The sequence below is a fragment of the Oncorhynchus masou genome, chromosome 31 (genome assembly GCF_036934945.1).
Source record: "Oncorhynchus masou masou isolate Uvic2021 chromosome 31, UVic_Omas_1.1, whole genome shotgun sequence".
Taxonomy (NCBI): domain Eukaryota; kingdom Metazoa; phylum Chordata; class Actinopteri; order Salmoniformes; family Salmonidae; genus Oncorhynchus; species Oncorhynchus masou.
The window spans coordinates 63,171,431-63,196,770 of NC_088242.1; the positions used below are offsets into that span (position 1 = coordinate 63,171,431).

General features: G+C 40.9%; 1 protein-coding gene across 9 annotated transcripts in view; it reads right to left on the reverse strand.

The window, feature by feature from the left end:
* Window positions 1-25,340, reverse strand: part of LOC135524262 (casein kinase I-like) — a 58,647-nt gene that overhangs the window by 24,625 nt on the left and 8,682 nt on the right. For all 9 annotated transcript variants that reach the window (XR_010452924.1, XM_064951654.1, XM_064951651.1 and 6 more), the window contains exons 3-5: window positions 17,499-17,846; window positions 11,844-11,884; window positions 11,509-11,578 (exon numbers count right to left, since the gene is read on the reverse strand). Coding sequence is in view for 8 of the 9 variants with exons in the window: in XM_064951654.1 (XP_064807726.1) it covers window positions 11,509-11,578; window positions 11,844-11,884; window positions 17,499-17,676 (289 nt within the window). In the remaining variant the exon portion in view is untranslated. The remainder of the gene's footprint in view (window positions 1-11,508; window positions 11,579-11,843; window positions 11,885-17,498; window positions 17,847-25,340) is intronic.

Here is a 25,340-nt window from a genome sequence, read left to right on the forward strand (position 1 = left end):
TGTCACACACACACACACCATTGTGACGGTCTGAAGTGCCGGGTACATTTTCAGAATTGTTTTGTAACATGGACCACATCAAAACATCAAACACAAGACAAGTCATTAAAAGTGCCTTGGGTCGTGCATGTGAGGCTGTACTACCTCACATGCTGACATTTATGCAACTCCGCCCATTCTTTCCCCTCAGCCAATCAAATTCAAATTGCAGATGGAGGGACAGCAAGAATCATTTTTAAATATGTAATGTGGTGCCTTACTGATGCAGCTTTTTTTAAAGCACATTGTATCCAAAAACACAAAATACTACTTGCAAAGACTATTTCAAATGTATACAGGCTGATATACACTGCGTGTACAAAACATTAGGAACAACTTCCTAATATTGAGTTGCACCCCCCCCCTTTGCCCTCAGAACAGCCTCAATTCATCAGTGCATGGACTGGCACATGCTTCCCACAGTTGTTTCAAGTTGGCTGGATGTTCTTTGGGTGGTGGACCATTCTTGGTTGACACAGGAAACTGTTCATCGTGGAAAAACCCAGCAGCGATACAGTTCTTGACACACTAAAACCAGTGCACCTGGCACCTACTCCGCTTAAAGGCATTTAAACATTTTGCCTTGCCATTCACCCTCTGAACGACACACATACACAATCCATGTCTCAATTGTCTCAAGGCTTAAAAGTCCTTCAAAACCTGTCTTCCCCCTTTATCTGCGTGGATTGAACAGAACACATCAAATAAGGTATCACAGCTTTCACCTGGTCAGTCTGTCATGTAATGTTTTCTACACTCAGTGTCGATTAGCTAGCTGCTTTGCTGGTTATACATTTTCAAATAAGCCAACTTAGCTTGCTAGCTAGCTGCATATGGCTGCTATTTGGATGTTTTTTCATCTAACTTGATGCAGCAAGAACAGCTACAACTGTTACAAACTCTTAGCTACCTATTTTGTCTGAAGCAATGTTCTAATCGCAAGCTGCAATTTACCAGGCTGGTTAGATAGTAGGGTTGGGCGGTAATCCAGACTTTCACATCTTCATACCATCCTTCTCTCACGCCGGGATTTGCAAGTATTACCGGCTTAGTACACAAGAGGGTGCCAAAAACGCAAAAAGCCCATTGGCCTCTTATCAGAATGTTAACCAAATTAGCACAACAGCGATCTTCCATGGAATCTGCTAGCTAAATATGCTAACGAGTGCAAAGACACGCAATCCTGCAGATAAAGGTATACATATATAATGTAGGAGCTATCGAATGTCATTTTTGGTGAGTTTGGACATTCACAAGCAAACGTGAACGAGAAACATTGTGCAAATGAACAGTGCTGGCTCTGGAGGAGCATGTGTACAAGCTGTCTCTGTGTGGAGTCTGGAGTCGATAGAGCAACGGGCCTGCCTGCTCTGCTCGGAAAAGACGGGGGAGGAGCAGAGCAGATGGGCCGAGAACGGAGAGGAAAAAAAACGCAAGGAAATCAAAAGATAGCAGTGGCATCTGTACAGATACAAAACCCTTTGGATGAGTTAAAACTGCTTCTTATTGTAATTTCTGCTCGGGATCACACTAATTTTGTGCTTCAATTGCATTTCTTCACTCAGATGCAAATTCACGGACGGGTATTTTATCATTAGACAGCGCTCTAATGTGTGTAACTACATTTCTCTGGTAAAAATGCTAGATTAACTTGAAGAAAAACATTAGGATATGGAGCTGGCTACATTCTATGATGAACAGAAATATGATGGCCATGCATTAGGTTTAGCAAAATAAATACCTTGATTTTTCATTAGAAGCTCATTTAGCCTACTCGTGTGGCTGTCAGTCAAATAGCATTGCACTTCTGTTGTCATCTGATGAAAAATAAGCTTATTTTCTGCCGAATGTGTAGTATTATTGTATTCTCTGAAGGTAAACTAAAGTTGCTGATCACTCAATTGAAGTAAAAAACAGTTGACTTTCAATATAAAATGCAACCCCTGTCAATACCCAGCTGGACTCACCTGCTTTCTCCAGTTGTGCTATTTACAAACAAACACGTGGTTGGCTCAACTTTTCTGGGGAACTACTGTAAGCTTCATAATGTAAAATAATGTGACAGGTGAAAAGAAGAACGTGATCTACTTTAACATATTGCACAAGTCGACTGCAGGTATTTACTTAAGTACACATCACGGACAAACTGAATTGGTCCACCCACACAGACAGCGTTGTGAAGAAGGAGCAGCAGCGCCTCTTCAACCTCAGGAGGCTGAAGAAATTTGGCTTGTCAACAAAGGCACTCAAACTTCTACAGATGCACAATCGAGAGCATCCTGTCGGGCTGCATCACTGCCTGGTACGGCAACTGCTCCGCCCACAACCGTAAGGCTCTCCAGAGGGTAGTGAGGTCTGCACAACGCATCACCGGGGGCAACTACTTGCCCTCCAGGACACCTACACCACCTGATGTCACAGGAAGGCCATAAAGTTCAAGGACAACAACCACCAGAGCCACTGCCTGTTCACCCCGCTATCATCCAGAAGGCGAGGTCAGTACAGGTGCATCAAAGCAGGGACCGAGAGACTGAAAAACAGCTTCTATCTCAAGGCCATCAGACTGTTAAACAGCCACCACTAACATTGAGTGGCTGCTGCCAACACACTGACACTGACTCAACTCCAGCCACTTTAATAATGGGAATTGATGTAAAATATATCACTAGCCACTTTAAACAATGCTACTTAATATAATGTTTACATACCCTACATTACTCATCTCATATGTATATACTGTACTCGATACCATCTACTGCATCTTGCCTATGCCGTTCTGTACCATCACTCATTCATATATCTTTATGTACATATTCTTTATCCCCTTATACACACACAAGTGTAAGGTAGTAGTTTTGGAAATGTTAGGTTAGATTACTCGTTGGTTATTACTGCATTGTTGGAACTAGAAGCACAAGCATTTCGCTACACTTGCATTAACATCTGCTAACCATGTGTATGTGACAAATAAATTCGATTTAAGTAGCTACAAATATTATCAAAGAACTGGTTTCAATAGTATTCACAGTATTGAAAAACCAATCCGTGGCTATTTCTAAATACCATATATGGTATATACCCCAAGCCTAGCAGTTTCACCCGAACCCTCAGAGGCTGGTCTATGTGCAAGGCTCCTTGGAGGCTGATCAGGTGTAAAATCGTCATAAAAAGGTTCCTTGCAGGCTGGTCAGAGTAAATAGCAGCCTCGGCGACTAGTCTATATTAAGCTTCCTCCAGTGCAAATAGGGGCCTCGTGGATGGATTATAATAAAGCGTTCTAGCAAGCTCGCCAGTGTTAATAGGAGCTTCTCTGGCCCATAAATAACGATGGCTGGTCTTTTTTAAAAGCAATGATTGTTCTATAAATGAACAATAAAGTAAAACGCAACATGCAACAATTTCAAAGATTTTACTGAGTTACAGTTCATAAGGAAATCAGTCGATTTGAATAAATAAATTTATTAGGCTCTAATGGATTTCAGATCACTGGGCAGGTGCGCAGCCATGGGTGAGCCTGGAAGGGAATAGGCCCACCTCACTGGGGAGCCATGCCCAGCCAATCAAAATCTGTCCACCACCCCAGGACGATTCCGCGTCGGATGTGGAGGTCCTGGGCTGGCATGGTTACACGTGGTCAGTGGTTGTGAGGCCAATTGGATATACTGCCAAATTCTCTAGAGCAAAATTGGAGGCGGCTTATGGTAAAGAAATGTACATTCAAGTTTCTGGCAACAGCTCCGTTAGACATTCCTGCAGTCAGCATGCCAGTTACATGCTCCCTCACTTGAGACATCTGTGGCATTGTGTTGTGTGACAAAACTGCACATTTGAGTGTGGCCTTCATTGTTCCCAGCACAAAGTGCACCTGTGTAACAACCATGCGGTTTCATCAACTTCTTGATATGCCACACCTGTCAGGTGGATAGATTGTCTTGGCAAAGGAGAAATGCTCAAACAGGGACGTAAACAAACATTTGAGAGAAATAAGCTTGTGTGTAACATTTCTAGGATGTTTTATTTCAGCTCATGAAACATGGGACCAACACTTTACATGTTGCATTTATATTTTTGTTCAGTGTAGAACCAGGTATAAACAGACAGACCTTGTGATCTGATAGTGATCAGACCTTGTAAGTGTAAACAGAGAATATTTTGCAAATCAGGTCAAGATCAGGACGAAGGATGCATGTTAACAGCAGGTATAAACAGAGCTTCTGAAAAATTTTACATATTCAGAGCAAAAACCATGTCATGAGGTTGAAGGAATTATCCGTAGAGCTTCAAGACAGGATTGTCGAGGAACAGATCTGGAGAAGGGTACTAAAAAAAATGACTGTAGCATTGAAGGTCCCCAAGAACACAGTGGCTCCAATTTTAGAAGACCCTTTGTAGAGCTGGTCAACCGGCAAAACTGAGCAATCGGGGGCAGAAGGGAGCTTGCCAAAAGGAACCTATAGAACTCTCAGAACATCAGGAACAAGATTCGCTGGTCTGATGAAACCAAGATTGAACCATTTTGCCTGAATGCCAAGCATCACATCTGGTGTAAACCTGGCACCATCCCTACTGTGAAGCAGAGTGGTTACAGCTTCATGCTATGTGGATGTTTTTCAGCGATAGGGACTGGGAGACTACTCAGGATCGAGGGAAAGATGAACAGAGCAAAGTGCAGAGAGATCCTTGATGAAACTCTTGAGCAGGTTTCAGGACCACAGACGAGGGTGAAGGTTATCCTTCCAACAGGACAACAACCCTAAGCACATAGCCAAGACAGCACAGCTGTGGCTTCAGGGAAAAGTCTCTGAATGTCCTTGAGTGGCTCTTAATCAGAGCACGGACTTGATCCGGATCATACATCTCTGGAGAGACCTGAAAATAGCTGTGCAACGATGCTCCCCTTCCAACCTGACGGAGAGTGAAAGGATCTGCAGAGAAGAATGGGAGAAACTCCCCAAATACAGGTGTGCCAAGCCTGTAGCGTCATACCCAAGAAGACTTGAGGCTGTAATCGCTGCTTCAATAAAGTTCTGAGTAAAGGGTCTGAATACTTATGTAATAATTCCATTTTTCCACTTAAAATGGAGGCCACTGTGTTCTTGGGGACCTTCAATGCTGAAGGATTTTTTTGGTCCCCTTCTCCAGATCTGTGCTTTGACAAAATCCTGTCTCGGAGCTCCACAGATAATTCCTTCAACCTCACGGCATGATTTTTGCTCTGAATACGCACAACTTTCAGAAGCTGTTTATACATGCCGTTAACATGTATCCTTCGTCCTGATCTTGACCTGATTGGCAAAATTGTTTTTTCTTTGTCATTATGGGGTATTGTGTCGATTGAAGAAGGAAAAAAAACTATTTAATCCGTGTTAGAATTAGGGGTCTGAATACTTCTTGAATGCTTGTCAGCTCTGAGTCAAGTACCATTGGTATACGCGCATCAGGGTTAGGGTCAATTCCACAAACTCAATTCTAATTGAATTCTCTCTCCCTGTAAATTCAACATATTCAATTCCTCGGAATTCCAATGTTAGATCAATTCCAAGAATTCAATATTATCCCCAACAAAACCACTAATTCCAATTTGAATTAAATCTCAGGCTTTCAGGCGGCTCATGTCACTGTTTAGACAGAAACTCATCAGGCCTGAGCTAGACTAAGAAAAGTAGACAATGAATGTAGGGTGTTGCAGAAAGAGTGGAAATCGAAATATTTCTTTATTGAGGTATCAGGGAAAGCTGTATGCTTAGTGTGCAAAGAGAGCATCGTTGTCTTGAAAGACGACAACTTGTCCCGACAAGGCATGCAGAGAAATATAGGAATGTCTTCTGAGCAGAGTAGGGCAAGGACTTTTCACAATACTGCATTCAGCAATCGACGGAATTGCGAGAGCTAGCTTGGTACTGTCCCACAAAATTGCTAAAGATAATCAAGCCAGTCGCTGAAGGTGAATTCATTAAAGAATGTTTAAATCAACTCTGCAGCAATACTTTCCCCCGACAAGAAAGAACTGTTTGAAAATGTTTCCCTGTCAAGACGAACAGTGACACGGCGTGCTGAGGACATCGCAGAGAATATGGAACAACAAGTGAAAGACAAGGTAAAGGATTTCTCCTATTTCTCCCTAGCCTTGAATGAGAGCATTGATGCACGTGACACAGCGCAGCTGTTGATATTCTTATGAGGCATAACCCCAGACTTTTAAATTACAGAGGAGCTTGCTTCAGTGTAGTCAATGAGGAGCACAACCACAGGGAAATATTTATTGGAGGATGTTAAGTGTGTGGCAAAGCTGAGACTGAGTTTTATAAAGTTATCCAGTGTGACCACTGATGGGTGCCCAAACATGACTGGAAAAAACATTAGCCTTTTGAAAAAGATACAAGATCTGAGCTGAAACCAGATCAGAAAATGTTTTTCCTGCATTGCATTATTCATCAGGAGGTTCTCTGTAAATGTGCCTTGAAAATGAGCCATGTTGTGGACAGTCACTAAAGTTGTAAACTTCATAAGAGCAAATTCTTAAAAACCACAGGCAGTGTGTCTCACGGTTGGAAGAGAGTCGGGCCACGCAGATCTCCCCTACCACACAAAACGTGAAATGGCTTTGAGGAAGGTACTTAAAAAAGGTGTGGGACCTGAGGTTGGAGATTGTTGAGTTTGCTAATGAAAGGAAAATGTGAGTTTCCCTCAACTGCAAGAGAAAATAAAGTTGGTTGATTTTGGCTTCACCGATGACATCATGGCCCTCATGAATGAAGTGAATTCCAAACTACAAGAGAAGGGCCTTTTTGTACATCAGATGTACAGCCTTCTCAAAGCCGTCAAGGGAAAATTACTTCTGACCCGCCAAGTAGAAGGCAACAATCACCCACCTTCTGACACCACTAGTCTGTTCCCTATCAGATGACCAGCGATAGAAGTATACGTCGCTGATGCGTGCTTTGAACGGTCAGTTCTCGTCGTTTGAGGATTTTAAAGCATTGGAAAATGACATGCTGTTGGTTTCCTCTCCTTTCACCTATAATGTGGATAACATTCCCACTGACATGCAACTTAAGCTTATCAATCTTCAGTCAGATGCAGTGATTGGAGAACTATTCCAAACAATGTCACTGACAAGGTTCTATGCATCTCTCGAACAAAACTTTCAGAAGATTAGGAGTCATGCTCAGAAGATGTTTGTACTGTTTGGGTCAACCTACGTATGTGATCAGACATTTTTCAGTGATAAAATATAATAAGTCAAGACATAGAACATCTCTTACTGACTCTCACCTTTCAGCAATCCTGCGCATAGCGACGTCAGAAACTACACCTGACTTCACTGCTCTAGTCAATGACCACCAGAGAATTCACTCCTCACACTGATTGAGTAGTTTAAATGTAATGTAGAGCTCTCTTGTGTTTTTGTGCATACCAACATCTCAAGACATCAGTCAGGAAGTTAAAGCTTGGTCGCAAATGGGTCTTCCAAATGGACAATGACCCCAAGCATACTTCCAAAGTTGTAGCAAAACGGCTTATTAAGGACAACAAAGTCAAGGTATTGGAGTGGCCATCACAAAGCCCTGACCTCAATGCTATAAACAATTTTTTGGCAGAACTGAAAAGGGGTGTGCGAGCAAGGAGGCCTACAAACCTGACTCAGTTACACCGGCTCTGTCAGGAGGAATGGGCCAAAATTCACCCAACTTACTGTGGGACGCTTGTGGAAGGCTACACAAAACATTTGACCCTAGTTAAACAATTTAAAAGGCAATGCTACCAAATACTAATTGAGTGTATGTAATCTTCTGACCTGGGAATGTGTTGAAAGAAATAAAAGCTGAAATAAATCTCTACTATTATTCTGACATTTCACATTCTTAAAAATAAAGTGGTGATCCTAACTGACCTAAGACAGGGAATTCTTACAAGGATTAAATGTCAGGAATTACGAAAAACTGAGTGAAAATGTCTTTGGCTAAGGTGTATGTAAACTTCCGACTTCAACTGTATACCTACTGTAAATCCGTTCAGATATGCTACTTATTTTACTTTTTAACATGCACAGAAATAAACCACATCCATGTTCTCCTTCTGGTAGGTATTTTTATTATTAAAACGCAATGAACTACACGGAGGGAAAAGTAAACTGTGCGTTCAGCACCACGGACAAAACTTTTGTTCATGGTTCAATATATCCACAATTTTCCTTCCTCATGATGCCATCTATTTTGTGAAGTGCACCAGTCCATCCTGTAGCAAAGCACACCCACAATACGATGTTGCCACCCCCATGCTTCACAGTTGGGATGGTGTTCTTCGTCTTGCAAACCTCCCCCGGTTTCTTCCAAACATAACGATGGTGATCATGGCCAAACAGTTCTATTGTTGTTTCATCAGACCAGAGGATATTTCTCCAAAAAGTACGATCTTTGTCCCATGTGCAGTTGAATACCATAGTCTGTTTTTTTTATGGTGGTTTTGTAGCAGTGACTTCTTCCTTGCTGAGCGGCCTTTCTTATGGGGATATCGGACTCATTTTTACTGTGGATATAGATACTTTTGTACCTGTTTCCACCAGCATATTCACAGGGTCCTTTGCTATTGTTCTGGGATTGATTTGCACTTTTCGCAACAAAGCACATTCATCTCTAGGAGACAGAACGCGTCTCCTTCCTGAGCAGTATGACGGCTGAGTGGTCCCATGGTGTTTATACTTGCGTACTATTGTTTGTACGGATGAACGTGGTACCTTCAGGCGATTGGAAATTGCTCCCAAGGATGAACCAGACTTGTGGAGGTCTACAATTTTTTTCCCTGAGGTCTTGGCTGATTTCTTTTGATTTTCCCATGATGTCAAGCAAAGAGGCACTGAGTTTGAAGGTAGGCCTTGAAATACATCCACAGGTACACCTCCAATTGACGTCACTTAGCCTTTCAGAAGCTTCTAAAGCCATAACATCATTTTCTGAAATTTTCCAAAGCTGTTTAAAATGCAAGGTCAACTTAGTGTATGTTAACTTCTGACCCACTAGAATTGTGATAGTGAATTATACGTTAAATAATCTGTCTATAAACAGTTGGAAAAATTACTTGTGTCATGCACAACGTAGATCTCCTAACAGACTTGCCAAAACTAGTTAGTTAACAAAAAAAATGTGTGGAGTGGTTAAAAAAAACAAGTTTTAATGACTCCAACCTAACTGTATGTAAACTTCCGACATCAACTGTATCTGTCAATACAGACATACACATGATGTATAATCCTGTAATATGATTCTGGCCCGCAATGGCAAAAATATATTCTAATGTTGCCCTCCATGAAAAATAATTGCCCAGACCTGGTCTAGCTATACAAATACATATAGGAATACAGTTTGGAATTATTAAAAACAAACCCTACTGTCAATTTGATACTATGTGGATTAATTCCTTTAACTGTGAAATTTAAATAAAATTCAAAAAATGAAGTGTTAACAAATCCAATCCAAAAAGTTTAAACTCCAAATTAAATTCAATGTAAATTCTCCACTTCATGAGAGAATTCAAGAATTTAAATTTCTAATTCAATTGGAAATGGCACAAACTATAAATATAATAAAATCATTGAGCAAATACAAATTCTAGTCTAGCGGTTGATAAATGTATATCCATTTTAATTCACAAATACATTTAGAAAATGGACTACAATTTCAGTACATATTGCAATACACTGTACATAAACAAAAATGACTACTTTTGTTGGGACATAGATAGAGATATATATAGATATATATAGATATATATATATATATATATATATATATATATATATATATATATATATATATATATATATATATATATATATATATATATTCGCCTATCTCACAGAGAAATAAGTAGCACTGCTCGGTTTTACACAGTCAAATGTAACAAATAACTCAATTTTAAATAAACTGTACAAATTATACATTTGTGACATCTATATAATAATTGTTTTAATAAATAAATTCAATACAGTAATATGAGATCTGTACGCAAAACATTAACATTTGACTTTTATCAGGTGTGCTTATCCAGAGGGACATACAGTAAGTGCATTCACCTTAAGATAGCTAGATGAGTGAACCACATATCAACGTCAAATATACAGCATACGGATATTATCCGCTCGTGTCTTTTTACTTTCGGTTTTGTAGACAAGCTTCAAAGTTATATATATATATATATATATGGTGTTATTGCAAAGCCATACACGATTCTCGTTTGGACACAAACTGAAATTAGGTGAACATGATCGAATTTTATCAACCAGGTAATGGCAGGGGGATTTCTACATATTGCACCTAGGAAATTTCTATTCTCCGTCTGCTTAGCTAACTTTTGTTTCAACTCTGACTTTGCATTAAAAATGTGACTGATACAACTCTGATGTACCCATTGATGGATTTATTAGTTCATTGATTAATGACACTTGCTTAGCCAATACTGCCCAAGAGGAAATGGCCAGAACCCACCTATGCAAGACCTTATATTTGAGATGTACATCTCCCTTCCCCCAATACTGACATTATCTCTGTCTAAACACTGGTCCTGTCAATGACCCACATGCAAAGGTAACACAGGAAGCTGTGTCACAACAGCTGTGCAAGTGTGAACAGACTGCACTTCCTGTGATTGTCTTCAGTGAATGGGGGGTTTCAAGCAGAAAGCAGTCATCCCATATAGAACTGGACTACTGTTCAGAAAAGTAGTAAAGGTGATTACCATCACAATCAGACTTATCAAAAGATAATATAAAAAAGACAACTACAGCCAAATTTGTCAGATTTTTTTTATTTTTAACAATTGAGTGTGATTGGTAAAATAGCGTAACTGTTAAAGGGAACTCTGCAGCATATTCAGGGAGACAACATGGCAACGTGTCGCCTCCCGCAGAGGTTCTGCAGGTGTCTCATCAACACCACAGGACTAGTGCTACATTCTGTACCTGAGCCAGGAGACTGACAAGTGTGTAGGAAGTTCACTGACTGAAGTGTGACTGGTTGTGTATGTGAGGGAGAGGTAATGTATGTGTAAGAGAAATATATCTCAAGCTCTCTCCCAGGCAACCGTTCCAATCATTAAACCACAACACGCAGAACCACTAAAAGACTGTACACCTGCACAACATTACCATGTCCTTGCAAGCCTAAATATTCTGGAGCAATATAATGCCTGAGATTCAGGTATTCTGCGTGAGCAACCGACAAGAGGAAACACACACATGCAGTAATTTATTAATATTGAGGGCCTTCACCCTATCAGACAGAGGCACAGTGAAATTGATATAACAGGAGAGCTTGATAATTCTTCTTTTGCGTGACAGTTAAGAATGGGCACAGTCTTTCTTCATACAAAACATCACCAATCTGAGGTGACCTCAAGTCAGTTGGAGTGATTAGTGAACAAGGAAGAGAGAGGATGGAGATAAATATGTGGCATACAGAGTGAAGGTCTTACCTGTGCTGCCTAATGTTTTGTAAAACCGGTACTCCAAATGCAGCTGTGGTGCCCTTGACTTTATTGGTTCCTGGAGGGGGAATACAGAAGGAAACACTTCAGTTGAAGGGCGTCTTTTCATACATTACACGTCAAGAATAAGTAGTACACCTAAATAGGTACATTATTCAAATGAATTATCCTTCAACAAACTATTTTCAAATTCAGGTTTACAAATACATATATATTTTTTAAATAAAATCATATGTAAATAGGCTCTTCACTCAAAGTATGGTTTTAAGAGCTGCTCATTGGGTCACTCCACAAATAATACAGAAATAAGAACACATACTTACCAATTTTATTGCAACATACTCATTGGTGTAGAGGTTTTTACCTAGAGGGGGGAGGAGGAGGTTATTATTTCAAAACAGATGTGAGGTCGCACCATAGAAATAGAATGAATAGAACGGGCTTGGATGCTCTAACCCTGTTATTTTGACTTGCAATCTCATGGGTACAGTCACATTGCATTTCAATACCAGGAAGTCAATCATTTCTATCAACTGATATGCCGAGTCGATATTCACCTCATAAGGAGCATCACCCCTCTACCACGCCCACAAATCTGGGAAAATAAACACTTTCCCCATTGCAAAAGAGACAACTTTGTCTGCGTTTTTTTTGTTATACAGAAAATCACAAAACATGCCAAAAAGCTGCTGATTGAAAAAATGACAACGTTTTTGGTGTGAGTCAATGGGGTAACCTAGGTAACCACAGACTGTTTTCCCCACAGGCGGGCAAGGCCGAGACCTTCTAATACTATGCTGGATTGCCATGGTAATGTAGACGCTAACCGATGTGGCTCATGCAATTGAGTGTACTTCTTGTAATGTCAGTTGACTCAACAAATCACAGCACGGATTGAAGGGTACACTTCCTGCGTTTACGTCCTGGCATGGGTACACTCAAAATGTCTGCCAGTACACCCATTAAGACCATCATTGACTTGAATGGGGACGCCCGTTATATTCATTATACTTCTATGGTGGCACATCCAGTGCAGCCACCAAGGAACCATCTTAACTCCCACAGCTCTAAGACACATGCTTCACAAATAACAGCGATGACTGAACAAACAGTGACTGGAAGGTCAGAGGCGTGTAAATTTGATAAATGCGGAGGTTCCCATTGGACAGTTGAGGTGAGGAGGACAACCAGGAGCATCTAATGCACCATTAGGCATCTGAATAAGCCCATTGTGCAATACCATGAACCCCATCATGCGTATTCTATTAGGTGCACGTCTTGCACAAAACTACCAACTTCGGATGATTTAATAAAACCAGTAACTTTGGGCCTCCATTTTACTCCAATTACCTGTCTCTGTCGGAAATTGGAGTGACTATAGGCCTTGCTCACTAAGTCACATCGCATTACAAAAGATGTCATCTTGGAGAGAGAAGTGAAATGCGTTTGCGGAGCAAGCTGAGAATGAAAGAGCTAATGCCAACAGTGCGACACCAGCTGGGAAAGTGAGAACACGGCTTGTGTTTTGATGTAATGATCCTGCGCATAGCAGTGCAATGATACTTTATATAAATGTGGGGGAATTACGTAGGGCAGTGGGAGAATATGTTTCATTGTCGAATTCAAATACTTAGCGCAGCACATCACTTCAGTTTGTGTGTTATGAAATAGACCAAACGTGTTTTGAGATGCCAGGCTTAAAGGAAAGATTCACCCATGTTGAATGTTATATCATACTTTGCCATCTCTGAACAATGTTCTATCGATTCCTGGAGTCATTTCATGTTTATCTGAGCTCTTGCTGTTCACGAAGGCAGAAATACACCCTTTGCAACGTATGATCCAAAAGGTGTCATACCAGCTACATTTCTGCCTGCTTGTAAAGTGCTATATATTGAAAGCTTGACTGCTGACCAGCCAACATTTTTGGGACTGTATTTATAGTGGACTAATGAAGAAAAAATAAAATAAAAGATACTCTGAGATGATTATTCCTTGAAATTTCAAAGTGTACAAGGTTTAGTGTCCATGTGGAGGCTTCTTCCCTGGTTAACACCGGCTCCAAAAGACACCTTGTGATATTTGCTATTTTACAATCCTCCACGTTCAATGTTGAAATGCCAACGATTTGTGGTGAGGTTTCCTGATTAACAAAGTCAAATTTGATGAATTCTAGTCAGAAGAGAAGAATACAGGTCTGAGTAACAACTCCCTCTCAAGACAGTCAGTATTCACATCTGCTTTTTAAGATGTCTTGCCCCTGTAGGCTTATCTCTTCTCTACTTTAATCTAGCAACAGCAGTCCAGCATTCTAAATGTCAGGGCAATTTAGGCCATTCTTACATTTCTCATAAGTGAGCAGAGGAGCCTATGGAACCCAGCCACACTCAGGCTGAGTGACAACGCCAAAGGCAAACTATAGGCCTCAGAGAACCTCTGACTGCTCAGCAGCACAGTTCATGCGTGGAGCATACCAGAGAACAGGCCACTCTCTCGCTCACCCCCTCCTGGACTAATATCCACGTGGGAGGCAGCAGAGTAGAAGGGAGGAGAATCTCAGTCTCTCAACCAGTTTCAGAACAAACAGTAAAGCCTTTCTGGCTATAGCTCTTCATTTCATGGCTTCATGCTCCTCACTGTTCTGCTTGGAGAATATGTTCATTAGACAATCCAGTCTTAGTCAGTCACAGGCTACAGGTGATGTGAAATAGGCCCAATGAGCTTAACATATAAGCAAAAACCGGTTAAATTAAATAAAAAAATATAAAAGATAGGTCTGCTATACTGTACCCAAATGAACTACTCTTCTCTCTCTTCTCTAAAAGAACAGCCTCCTCCTATTTTCCATGCAGGTACTGTATGTCCCTTTGCTGACTGGGTTAAAAAGGAAAGCTTATTATGAATTATATTAGATTCTTTCAGCATACATGAAACAAGGCAACATTAACGGCGTATTTGTGGAGAAAGAAGCAGAGGGGTCTTCTTATGAGCAGGCACACACATGCATAAACCCAGGTAGGGTCACAGTTTGGGGAATATTCAGAAGTGGAAAATTTCCATGGGAAGATATGCAAAGTAGTATTAATACCATTTAAAAATGTAGATATTTTTTGCATTGGATATATTTACCATATCATAAGGAGACAGAAACAAACCTTTAACCTTATCATAAGTAGACAATTGCAAATGATTAAATCCTTCCAAAAGAAACAAAAAAAACTATTTAGTTATGAATTGAACTTTAATTAAATTAGTTCACATGGGATGACTTCACTGAACAACAAAAGGAAATATTGAAGGATCCCTAATGATCCATTGCATCTCCTAAAAACATTTTAAACATGTATAGTCTAGAAACTAAAGCTTTGATTGTCTTCCTCTCAGGCTTCCATGTCTTCTCCCTGAACCTCCTCAATGTCCACCTCTTGAACATCACACTCGGAGGCCTAATCTTCGCTGTCAATTTCCAACCTTGTTGTCAGGCTCAAAAAGCCTCAAATTTGACCGGATGGCCACCAATTTTTCTACCCTTGTATTGGTCAGCCTGTTGCGTGCTTTGGTGTGTGTGTTCCAAAACAAGGAGCAGTTGCGCTCTGAGGCGACTGATGTTGGTGGGATTTGGAGGACGATGGAGGCAACAGGGGAAAGAGCCTCAAATCCACAAAGTCCCTTCCACTAGGTGGCTGATGAGATGCAATATGACAGTCGAGCCAATGTATCTCCACCCCAAAGCCCTTGCTTGGAAGTGTTCTTCGCCAGACTGCCAAGAACCTTGCCAACGTACAGGCCAAGATGGCGAGACACGGTAGTGATGACACCATGAGCCTTGTTGATCTCTGCACCAGACAGGATGCTCTTGCCAGCATACATGGGGTCTAACATGTACGCTGTGGCATGCATCTTCACACTTTTTGATGTATTTCAGTACTGCAGTTTCCTCTGCTTAGAGCAACAGTGAAGTGGGCAGGGCAGAACAGACTTCTCTTACATCTGCAAGCAGAGTCTGAACATCAGACAGGATGTCATTGTCTCCCTCAATCCGTGAAATGGCTACTGCTATAGGTTTCAGGAGCTTCAGGCTGCTTACCACTTTCACAAAATACATCATCCAGGATGTTCCTCTTGAAGGGGCTGTCCATGTCGGCAGACTGTGATATGGCCATATCTTGGAGAGAGAGATACCTTCTGTGGTTCAAGGTCATTGATGACTGCCTTCAACTCATCTGCAATGTAGAGACCAGTGTGGCTGTTGTCCCTTGCGCCTGTGCTCTTGTAGAATACTGGTTGAGATGTAGTTAATTATTCCTTGCCCACAAACATTCGACCACCCATCAGAGATTGCAATACAGTCTGCTTTCTCTATGATTTGCTTGACCTTCACTTGCACTCTGTTGAACTCTGCATCCAGCAAATGAGTAGATAGAGCATGTCTGGTTAGAAGGATGTATGCTGGGCCAAGAACATTCAGAAATCTCTTCCAATACATATTGCCTGTGACCATCAGAGGTGAAACAGTTGCATACACAGCTTGAGCAAGACATTAATCAGCATCTCTATGTTCCTCCATTGAATAAAAAAAACTTCATATTCCAGGAGGACCATGAGCTGTTGCTATCGATAAGGTGTCCGATACATAATTTTCACCTAGAATAGAAGTAGAGGGACTATTGTCAGAGGTTCATTGTTGTGAGCATTGAGGGAACTTTATGCACTTGGCCAGATGATTCTGCATCTTTTCTGCTTTCTTCACATTTGATTTGGCACAATATTTGCAAATGTACACAGCTTTCCCTTCTACATTCGATGCAGTGAAATGTCTCCACACATCAGATAGTGCCAGTGGCGTTCTCCTGTAAAGATTAGAAAAATAGTTCAAAAAAAAATATATATATATACACACACACACACACACACACACACACACACACACAATTCCATGGACAGATAAATAGTTAAGCAGTTAGATTAAACAACTCCTTTGTAAGATAAATGTATTAAAATGAAACATGTGTGGAAACAGGTGAAATAACACTCAGTTAGCAGGCTCAAGCAAGCTAATTTACCCACATGGTAGCAAAAACTAAATAGCAGAAATTGTTAACAAGTTAGAAATTATTTAAACACTTTGCTGTAGGCTACTATTTAATAGTTTGTTTTTTTTAAATCACAAATGTCATGTAAAATATATTCACCCCAGCCAGTATTGTAATCAAAACTTACCAGAAAGCATGTAGTCCTTGCCTCAGACCGTGTAGTAGTGTGGGCTCAATAGCATCTCATTAGTGTTTAAGATCTTGAGAATCAGCTGTACATGTGATGGATGAGTGCACTGCACATGTGATTAAGAATGCACAGTGCATGCAGAGGGTTGCAATTCCATTGAATTTGGAATAGTTTAACCAAAATATGCCACAAGACCTAAAATTGCTTTATGTGTATCCCATAAAAAAAGGTTCACTGTTGTAAGCAAACTTTTTTGATGAATTTAAGCAAAATTCTCAAGATTCCCATGCTTAACTTCAGACTGAGAATTTCAGGAAATTTACTGGGAAGTTTCCGACCTTAAAGGCTTAAAAATGTACCTGAGTTTAAGGTCACCTCAGGCTGCGAGGTGTCAGATGTGATAATGAGTTGAAGTGGAGGTGCAGGGGGGATAGACATTCAGCTCTCAAAGTGAAGTAATTATCCATAACGAAAATGAAATGCATCTTATTTGCCACCAATGTAATCTGTGTCTCAATTCCAGTGTCCACAGCCTTTGCAGAGTAGCTGGGGCCTGACCTCATCATGAATCAGTGATTGCATCCAACTTGAATTGTCGTGTTGAGATATTATGATAGCGAGGGTGAGAAGAGGGCACTGACTGTCATTAGGAATTCATTCATTATGTTACAGGGGCCCAAAATTGTAAAACCAATCTTCATACATACACCAAAAAAAGTTCCAAATGTATTCTTGAAAGGGTGGCGAGTTCTTACCTAGCTTCAGCTCTCCAAAATTACCACAGCCAATCTTCTTGCCCACACGGAAGTTGGGCCCAACCATGAGCACTCCGGAGGAGCCTGATCCAGAGGGGCGCGAGTGCCCGCTGCGCCCCTGACCTGCCTTGCTGCTGCGCGCCGGTCGCTCACCCTCTTTTTCCCGTGGATGCTCCATGGCTCAAAATGCCCCCCAGAGAACACGAGGCACAGGGAGATGGTGCGCTCCCTGTCAAGGGCTGCTCCTCAGCTGGGCAAAGGGGCCGGGGCACCGGGCTCTGCCTCTGCCCAGCCCCGTCACTGCAACCTCGACATTGGGGTGGGGGAGCGAGAGCTTTCACAGGTATCCTGGAAACAAGGGAAAAGGAAATGTCAGAAATTGACCAATTTAAGTGTCCTGCTGAGATAAACTATGGAGCGAATAGGTACTGAGAAACCATGACAACCCCACCACACAAGGACCTGCAGGATAAAAGAACTCTACAAAAAAAAGTGTAGTCCTAAATTGATACTGTCAGGATACTGAAAATGGCAAAAATTGTGATGAGGGAGCTTAGGGCTGGGCGATATCAAATTCATTCAAATGTATGTTTTTGCGTGATATTCCAAGAATCAAGGTTTTGTTATTTTTTGTTTATATGTCCGCTTGTTCTCATGTTGTATTTTTGGTCTCGTCCCTGTCGCTCCTCTGTGCACCTTCCGCATTTACACCAGAGATCTGTATATAATGACGAGATGTAAAGTACCATTCAAAAGTTGTACTTTTTTTTTTTTACATTGCAGAATAATAGTGAAGACATCAAAACTATGAAATAACACACATGGAATCATGTAGTAACCAAAACAAGTGTGAAATCAAAATCTAAATATATTTGAGATTCTTCAAAGTAGCCGCCTTGATGACAGCTTTGCACACTCTTGGCATTCTCTCAAATCAGCTTCACCTGGAATGCTTTTCCAATAGTCTTGAAGGAGATTCCACATGTGCTGAGCACTTGTTGCCTTTTCCTTCACTCCGCGGTCATCCCAAACCATCTCAATTGGGTTGAGGTCGGGTGATTGTGGCGGCCAGGTCATCTAATGCAGCACTCCAATCTCCTTCTTGATCAAATAGCCCTTATATAGCCTGGAGGTGTGCTGGGTCATTGTCCTGTTGATAAACAAATGATATTGGGACTAAGTGCAAATCAGATGGGATGGCGTATCGCTGCAGAATGCTGTGGTAGCCATGTTGGTTTAGTGTGCCTTGAATTCTAAATATATCCCTGACCGAGTCACCAGCAAAACTCCCCCACACCGTCACACCACCTCCTCTATGCTTCACGGTGGGAACCACACATGCGGAGATCAGCCGTTCACCTACTCTGCGACAGACCAAAATGACAGATTTCCACCAATCTAATGTTCATTGCTTGTGCTTCTTGGCCCAAGCAAGTCTCTTCTTACTGGTGTCCTTTAGTAGTGGTTTCTTTGCAGAAATTCAACCATGAAGGCCTGATTCATGCAGTCTCCTCAGAACAGTTGATGCTGTGTCCATTACATTACTTTGAACTTATCCTCTGCAGAAGAGGTAACTCTGGGTCTTCTATTCCTGTGGCGGTTCTCATGAGCCAATTTTATCATAGCGCTTGATGGTTTTTGTGATTGCACTTGAAGAAACGTTCAAAGTTGTTGAAAGTTTCCGGATTAACAGACCTTCTTGAAGTATTGATGGACTGTCGTTTCCCTTTGCTTATTTGAGCTGTTCTTGCCATAATATGGACGTTTTTTCACCAAAGCAGATCTTCTGTATACCCCCCTACCTTGTCACAACACAACTGATTTGCTCAAACACATTAACAAGGAAATAAATTCCACAACTTTACTTTAAACAAGGCACACCTGTTAATTGACATGCATTCCAGGTTATTCCATTCCAAGCTGGTTGAGAGAATGCCTTAATGACAGCTTTTCACACGCTTGGCAAAGGGTGGCTATTTGAAGAACCTCAAATAGATGTTGATTTAACACTTTTTTGGTTACCACACAATTTCATGTGTTATTTTTATGTTTTCACTATTATTCTACAATGTAGAAAAGAGTCCAAACTTTTGACTGGTACTGTAGATATATGTTTTTACACACTTTGTGGTGAAATCATAAGGAAGGCTTACTATTAACAATAAGGACCAAAATGGGCCATACAGCCTGAGATTTCCAACGGTGTGACAGGAAGATGGTGTCACAGCAGAGGAAACAGCGGTCACTCCAGGGGACATAACCTATTAATAAACATTTCTAAACATTTCATTATAATCAAATAACACTTATTTGCATTAGACCTATCTGTATCCTGCTGCAATTTTGATGCTTTTAAGTGATTCTGAGTGCAATATTTATGTATTCATTCTCCCATGCCTGGTTTCTCACTCTCTGCAACCTCTGCGTCTGTCTCTGCCCTCCGGGGAGGGTCTAGTTTCTTTACCTGGTCCTAGTGATCGTGCAGGCAGACATTGGGGAATAGCTGTGGTGCTCCCATTCCTGGTTCTCACTCCCTGCATTAGAACATCCATCCCATTGGTTCCTTTATGTCTGTCCTACCAGTTTCTCTTTTCCTGACCGATTGGCATACGTGATCCACCCTGGGAGCCTTCATCAGCCATGCCTCTTTTAGAAACTGTTCCCCCCCTGCTCTACCTGGTTGATCCGGTCATATTCTTGTCCCAAAGATTAAGCCAAGTCTAAATACACACGGCTGGTACAGTGAAACTTTGCATGGCTCATTAAATCAGTTAAGGTTCCATTAATTCGCTCCAATGTTACTTGGATAACTGTGGCAATTGTAGCGAAGATACGCCAACAAGTGCTGGCCCAAAACCGATATGGGGACCCTTCGTGGCACTGGCGTCTCATTCGAATGTCTGCCCGATCAACTTTCAATGGTACTTTGTGCCTACCATGGTGACGACTGGTAACGGAAAATCAGGGTTCGACTCAGTAGAGGGAGCCTGAGAAACGGCTAGCAGAAGGAAGGAAGCAGGCACGGAAATGAGCCACTCCCAGTTCGGGGAAGTAGTGACAAAAAATAATATGTGACTCTTGGGAGTATCTGTAATTGGAATGAGTACACTTCAAATGAGGATCCATTACTGATGTTTAGAACTGATGTTCAGAATCATTTTTACAGTGGTCAAAAACTTCTGAAAGTGTCATTATGTTTTAACTGTACAATTTGGACTGCCTGTTGTGTATTGTCCATCGGTGTGACAATGTCCTATGGGGTGATGCCAATAAATGAAAAAAAAACAAAACAAGTGTCATCTTAGACCAAATGTAAAAGACATTATCAAGCATGAGGCAGGTAACATTATAATACACAAGTAAGATAAAAGCAATTATCTAAGTTCAGTGAAATTACTGTGAATCTTACTTAACATTTTTGTAAAGCTTTACACTCGGTTATCATCATTATACAAGAAAATTGTGTGTATTTCATTTGAAGTGCCGGAATATGATTACTGATTTAAAGACAGAAGTAACTAATGAGTAAAATAATTATTATTTTGGAAACAAACTATTATATTAAAATTAATTGTAATGTCACCCCAGAGGAAAAATTCAAGGCACTAATACAGGTCCACTAAACTGGATATAAAATCAGAATTGAAAAGGCTATATAACATTAAGTTGTAACTTTTGTTTTGGCCATATGGGAACTACCTGTGTACAGTTTCAAACTGTACTTTGGCTCACATTGATAAATTCCTATTCATTATGCTGTGAACATTAGCCTTAGCATTCAAATGTAGAAACTAGAAACCAGGAACTGTGTTTTAAATATATCCACGAGTGACCTTGTTTGTCTGTAGAGGCAAAGTTACAGGACCTTTGCTCTAACGTGGAGGGTATAACTGCCATGAGCATAGTCACTCATATTATTCAAATGTAATATATATTTTTAAATATAGTTTGGACTATTTGTAACTTTTATGTAGGCTACCTACCCAGTGAGGGTTTAGGCTATTAACTACAGCCATTACACGGAGTTTACAAAACAATTAAGGACATTGCTCTTTACATGACAGATTGACTAGGTGAATCCAGAAGAAAGCCATGCTCCCTTACCTATGTCGACTTAAACCCACTTCAAATCAATGGAGATGAAGGGGAGGAGACGGGTTAAATAAGGATTTTTAAGTCTTGAGAAGTGGATTGTGTATGTGTGCCATTCAGAGGGTGAATGGGCAAGACAAAAGATTTAAGGGCCTTTGAACCAGGTGTGGTAGTAGGTACCAGGCACACCTGTTTGTGTCAGGAACTGCAACGCTGCTGGGTGTTTGACGCACAACAGTTGCAAGAATGGTTCAAAACCATCCATCCAACTTGACAACAATGGGAAACATTGAGGTCAACATGGGCCAGCATCCCTGTTGAATACTTTCGACACCCTGTAGAGTCCATGCCCCAACGAATTGAGGCTGTTGAGGGCAAAAAGGGGTGCAACACAATATTAGTAAGGTGTTTTTAAATGTTTGGTATACTCAGTGATTTGTCTACATACCAAGTGCATACATTTCCCACCATACATTAATGAATTAGCCTACACCCACATACATTTTTTGGAATAAACCAAGCCTCAGTAAATCATGGTTTATGTTACCGTTGCCAGTACTAGACCTAAATGAAACATTGCAGGACAGGTCTCACCAACCTGCAGAGAAAAGTAGGCATTTGGTTAATAATTCATGGAAGAAAGTCAACGTCTTCAGATCCCCTTTCATTTCCCACAATTGTCTGCTCCATTTCCCTCTGACAATGACAGGAGAGGGCCTTGGTGCTGGAGTATGGCGATCAGTCACTGTTCTCCACAATGTGGGTTGGTTATCGCTCTCAGTGACTGGGATCGCACAAATTAGGCCGGCTTCCTATGAGATATTTCCTGCGCCTGGATCAAAGAGTTTCTATCCGCAGAGGAAAAGTGATAGATGGAAAAAGTCGCTCTGAGATGACCAGCAGAAGACAAAGATAGCTTTCTGTGCTTCCTGCACCCTAGATGCAAGACCTTGAAACCTTTGTTTCACTGAGGCCATAGCAGTTTGTTATAAAGCTTGGAAGCCCTCATCTAAATGTAAAACGATACTCATGCTCGGTTCGCATCCGACAGCGACTGCCCAGCAAGGCATTTTTCCTCCATTGTCTATGAAAAGCATTGATGGAAAGAGGTTAGACAGCCACGTCAAATCAAACTAGCGCAAATAACCCTTGATGTGCAATATCCAATCAGACCTGGGGTCAGAGCTTTGACATAATAAACACAAAAGGTACTCAGCATAGAGGGGCTTCTTGAATAATTTAAACCCGTAAAAGGTTGAGTTGGGATTCACCAGTCAAGTGGGGGGAGGGGAGGAGAATACAAACCGTTAAACACATGAGTTGAACAAGTGGCCATTATATCAGCTCCCCTTCCAGTTTACTACACTTGAGACCATTCACACTTAAACAAATAGCTTACTGGTAATGTGGAGGAAAGCTTTGGTAAAAAAGCAGTACCAGCAACAGTCTAATACTGGAGGAGATTAGAGTTTGACTAGCCGATTTCTTTAAGGGTTGTTTTCAGAGCGGTCATGTGCACTAATTGAAGACATTCTACAAATGAATTACTATTTTTCAGGTTCTTACTATTTCCATTGTTTTCAGTTCTTTGGAGTAACAGAGCTGGAGGGGATTTTACACCACAATCCAGTTAGTGTTGAGTAAAAAGAGGTAGATGTTTTCTTAAGGTAGGACAAACAAAAGTACAGGGAAAGGTGTTTTAAATGCCATTGTGAGAATAAAGGCTGTTTTTTCAATATAGAGAATGTGTGTGTGTGTGTGTGTGTGTGAGAGACTCGCCTGTGGAAGCAAAGTCACTGATTCACACCATCCTCTCTCTACCGGCTGTTATGCAAATTCCAGCTCTGTGCACGTTGCACACGTCATGGCTCAGCCTACAATAGTGTGTGGAAAGTCAGGGATTAAATTGCTCAATGTGACACAGTGTGTGTGTGTGTGTTTTTCTAATGCATTCTCTGCCTGAATAAATGTGTATTATTTTTCATCTAGGTGTGCTAAATCAAATGTAACGTCACAGTCATGGAGTGAAGTCGTTATGCAATGTTACAATGGACAATGCAAGCTAAGAAAAATGAACAAATAAAATATACAATTACAATTCATTCGTAACTAACAGAATGAAGGTTTGTTACATTTGGGCCTTCCCGGCCCTCCTTGTACTAAATTCAAACTTAAAATGATAAAACCAGAAAGTATGTAGAAAAGAATGAACAGTTATGGAATAAAATATCTCAAATAAAATAGCATGGGGGCCTCACTGAGTTTGTTAAAATGTTTAAATCAATCAGACCACATTAGAAAACCATACAAGACATGGCAAAAATTGTAGAATTGCAGGAAATGAGCTTTAAAATGTATTTTTCATCTCAGCCCCATGACAAAATGTGTAGAAATGCAGGTAACTAGCTATAAAAACTGGAAAAAACAAACAAACAACAAATTAATAAAACTCAGTCCATGGCAAAATGTATAGAATTTAAGGAAATTACCTTTAAAAAAAGGTAACATTTTTGTCTCTGCGGCCAAGAGGACGGTTTCAAAAGATTTGATCTCCAGTGTTCTGGAACACAACATTTTTTTTGTTGTACTTTTGCCACTTTTTCCTCACAAATTTCGTGATATCCAAATTGATAATTATAGTCTTGTCATGTCTCTGCAACTCCCCTACGGATTCGGTAGAGGTGAAAGTTGAGAGCCTTGTGTCCCCGGAAACACGACCCTGCCAAGCCGCACTGTTCACTTAACCCGGAAGACAGCCACACCAATGTGTCAGATGAAACACCGTCCAGCTGGCGACCGAAGTCCGCTTACAGGTGCCCGGCCCATTACCCGGATGATGCAGGGCCAATTGTGCACCGCCTCATGGGTCTCCCAGTCACGGCAGGCTGTGACACAGCCTGGGATCAAACCCAGGTCTGTAGTGATGCCTCAAGCAGTGCAAAGCAGTGCCTTAAACCGATGCGTCACTCGGGAGGCTTCAGAACCATTATTTTAAAAGCATGGGAACCGGTTAATGTTATTTTACGTCACATACATTTTACTCAGTCCAACAAAAAAGCGAAATCCAAGTGCCTATACAAAGCACTCACTGTCACTCAAAAACATCTCCTTCCACTGTCTGCCTGCCAGCTAGTTAAGAATACTATAGCGATCACATTTCACAGTGGATTTTATTAACCTCTCTGGGATATGTGGGACGTTGGTGTCCCAACTGGCCAACATCCAGTGAGCGCAAAATTCAAATAAATTACTATAAAAATTCAACTTTGATGAAATCACACATGCAATACACCAAATTAAAGCTACACGTGTTGTGAATCCAGCCAACGTCTCAGATTTCAAAAAGGCTTTACGGCGAAAGCAAACAGACCATCATATTTCAAAACTCCAGGCGCTACACAAAATGCCGAAATCAAGATATTTTATGCCTTAACTTTGACAAGCTTCTTCTGTTGGCACTCCAATATGTCCCATAAACATCACAAATGGTCCTTTTGTTCGATTAATTCCGTCAATATATATATCCAAAATGTCTATTTGGCGCGTTTGATCCAGAAAAACACTGGTTCCAACTCATGCAACATGACTACAAAAGTTACCTGTAAACTTTGTCCAAACATCTCAAACTACTTTCTAATACAACTGTAGGTATTTTGTTACGTAAATAATCAATCAACTTTAAGAGGGGATATACTGTGTTCAATACCGGAAGAAAACAATGTGTAGTTAGCTTTCAGGTCACGCGCCTCT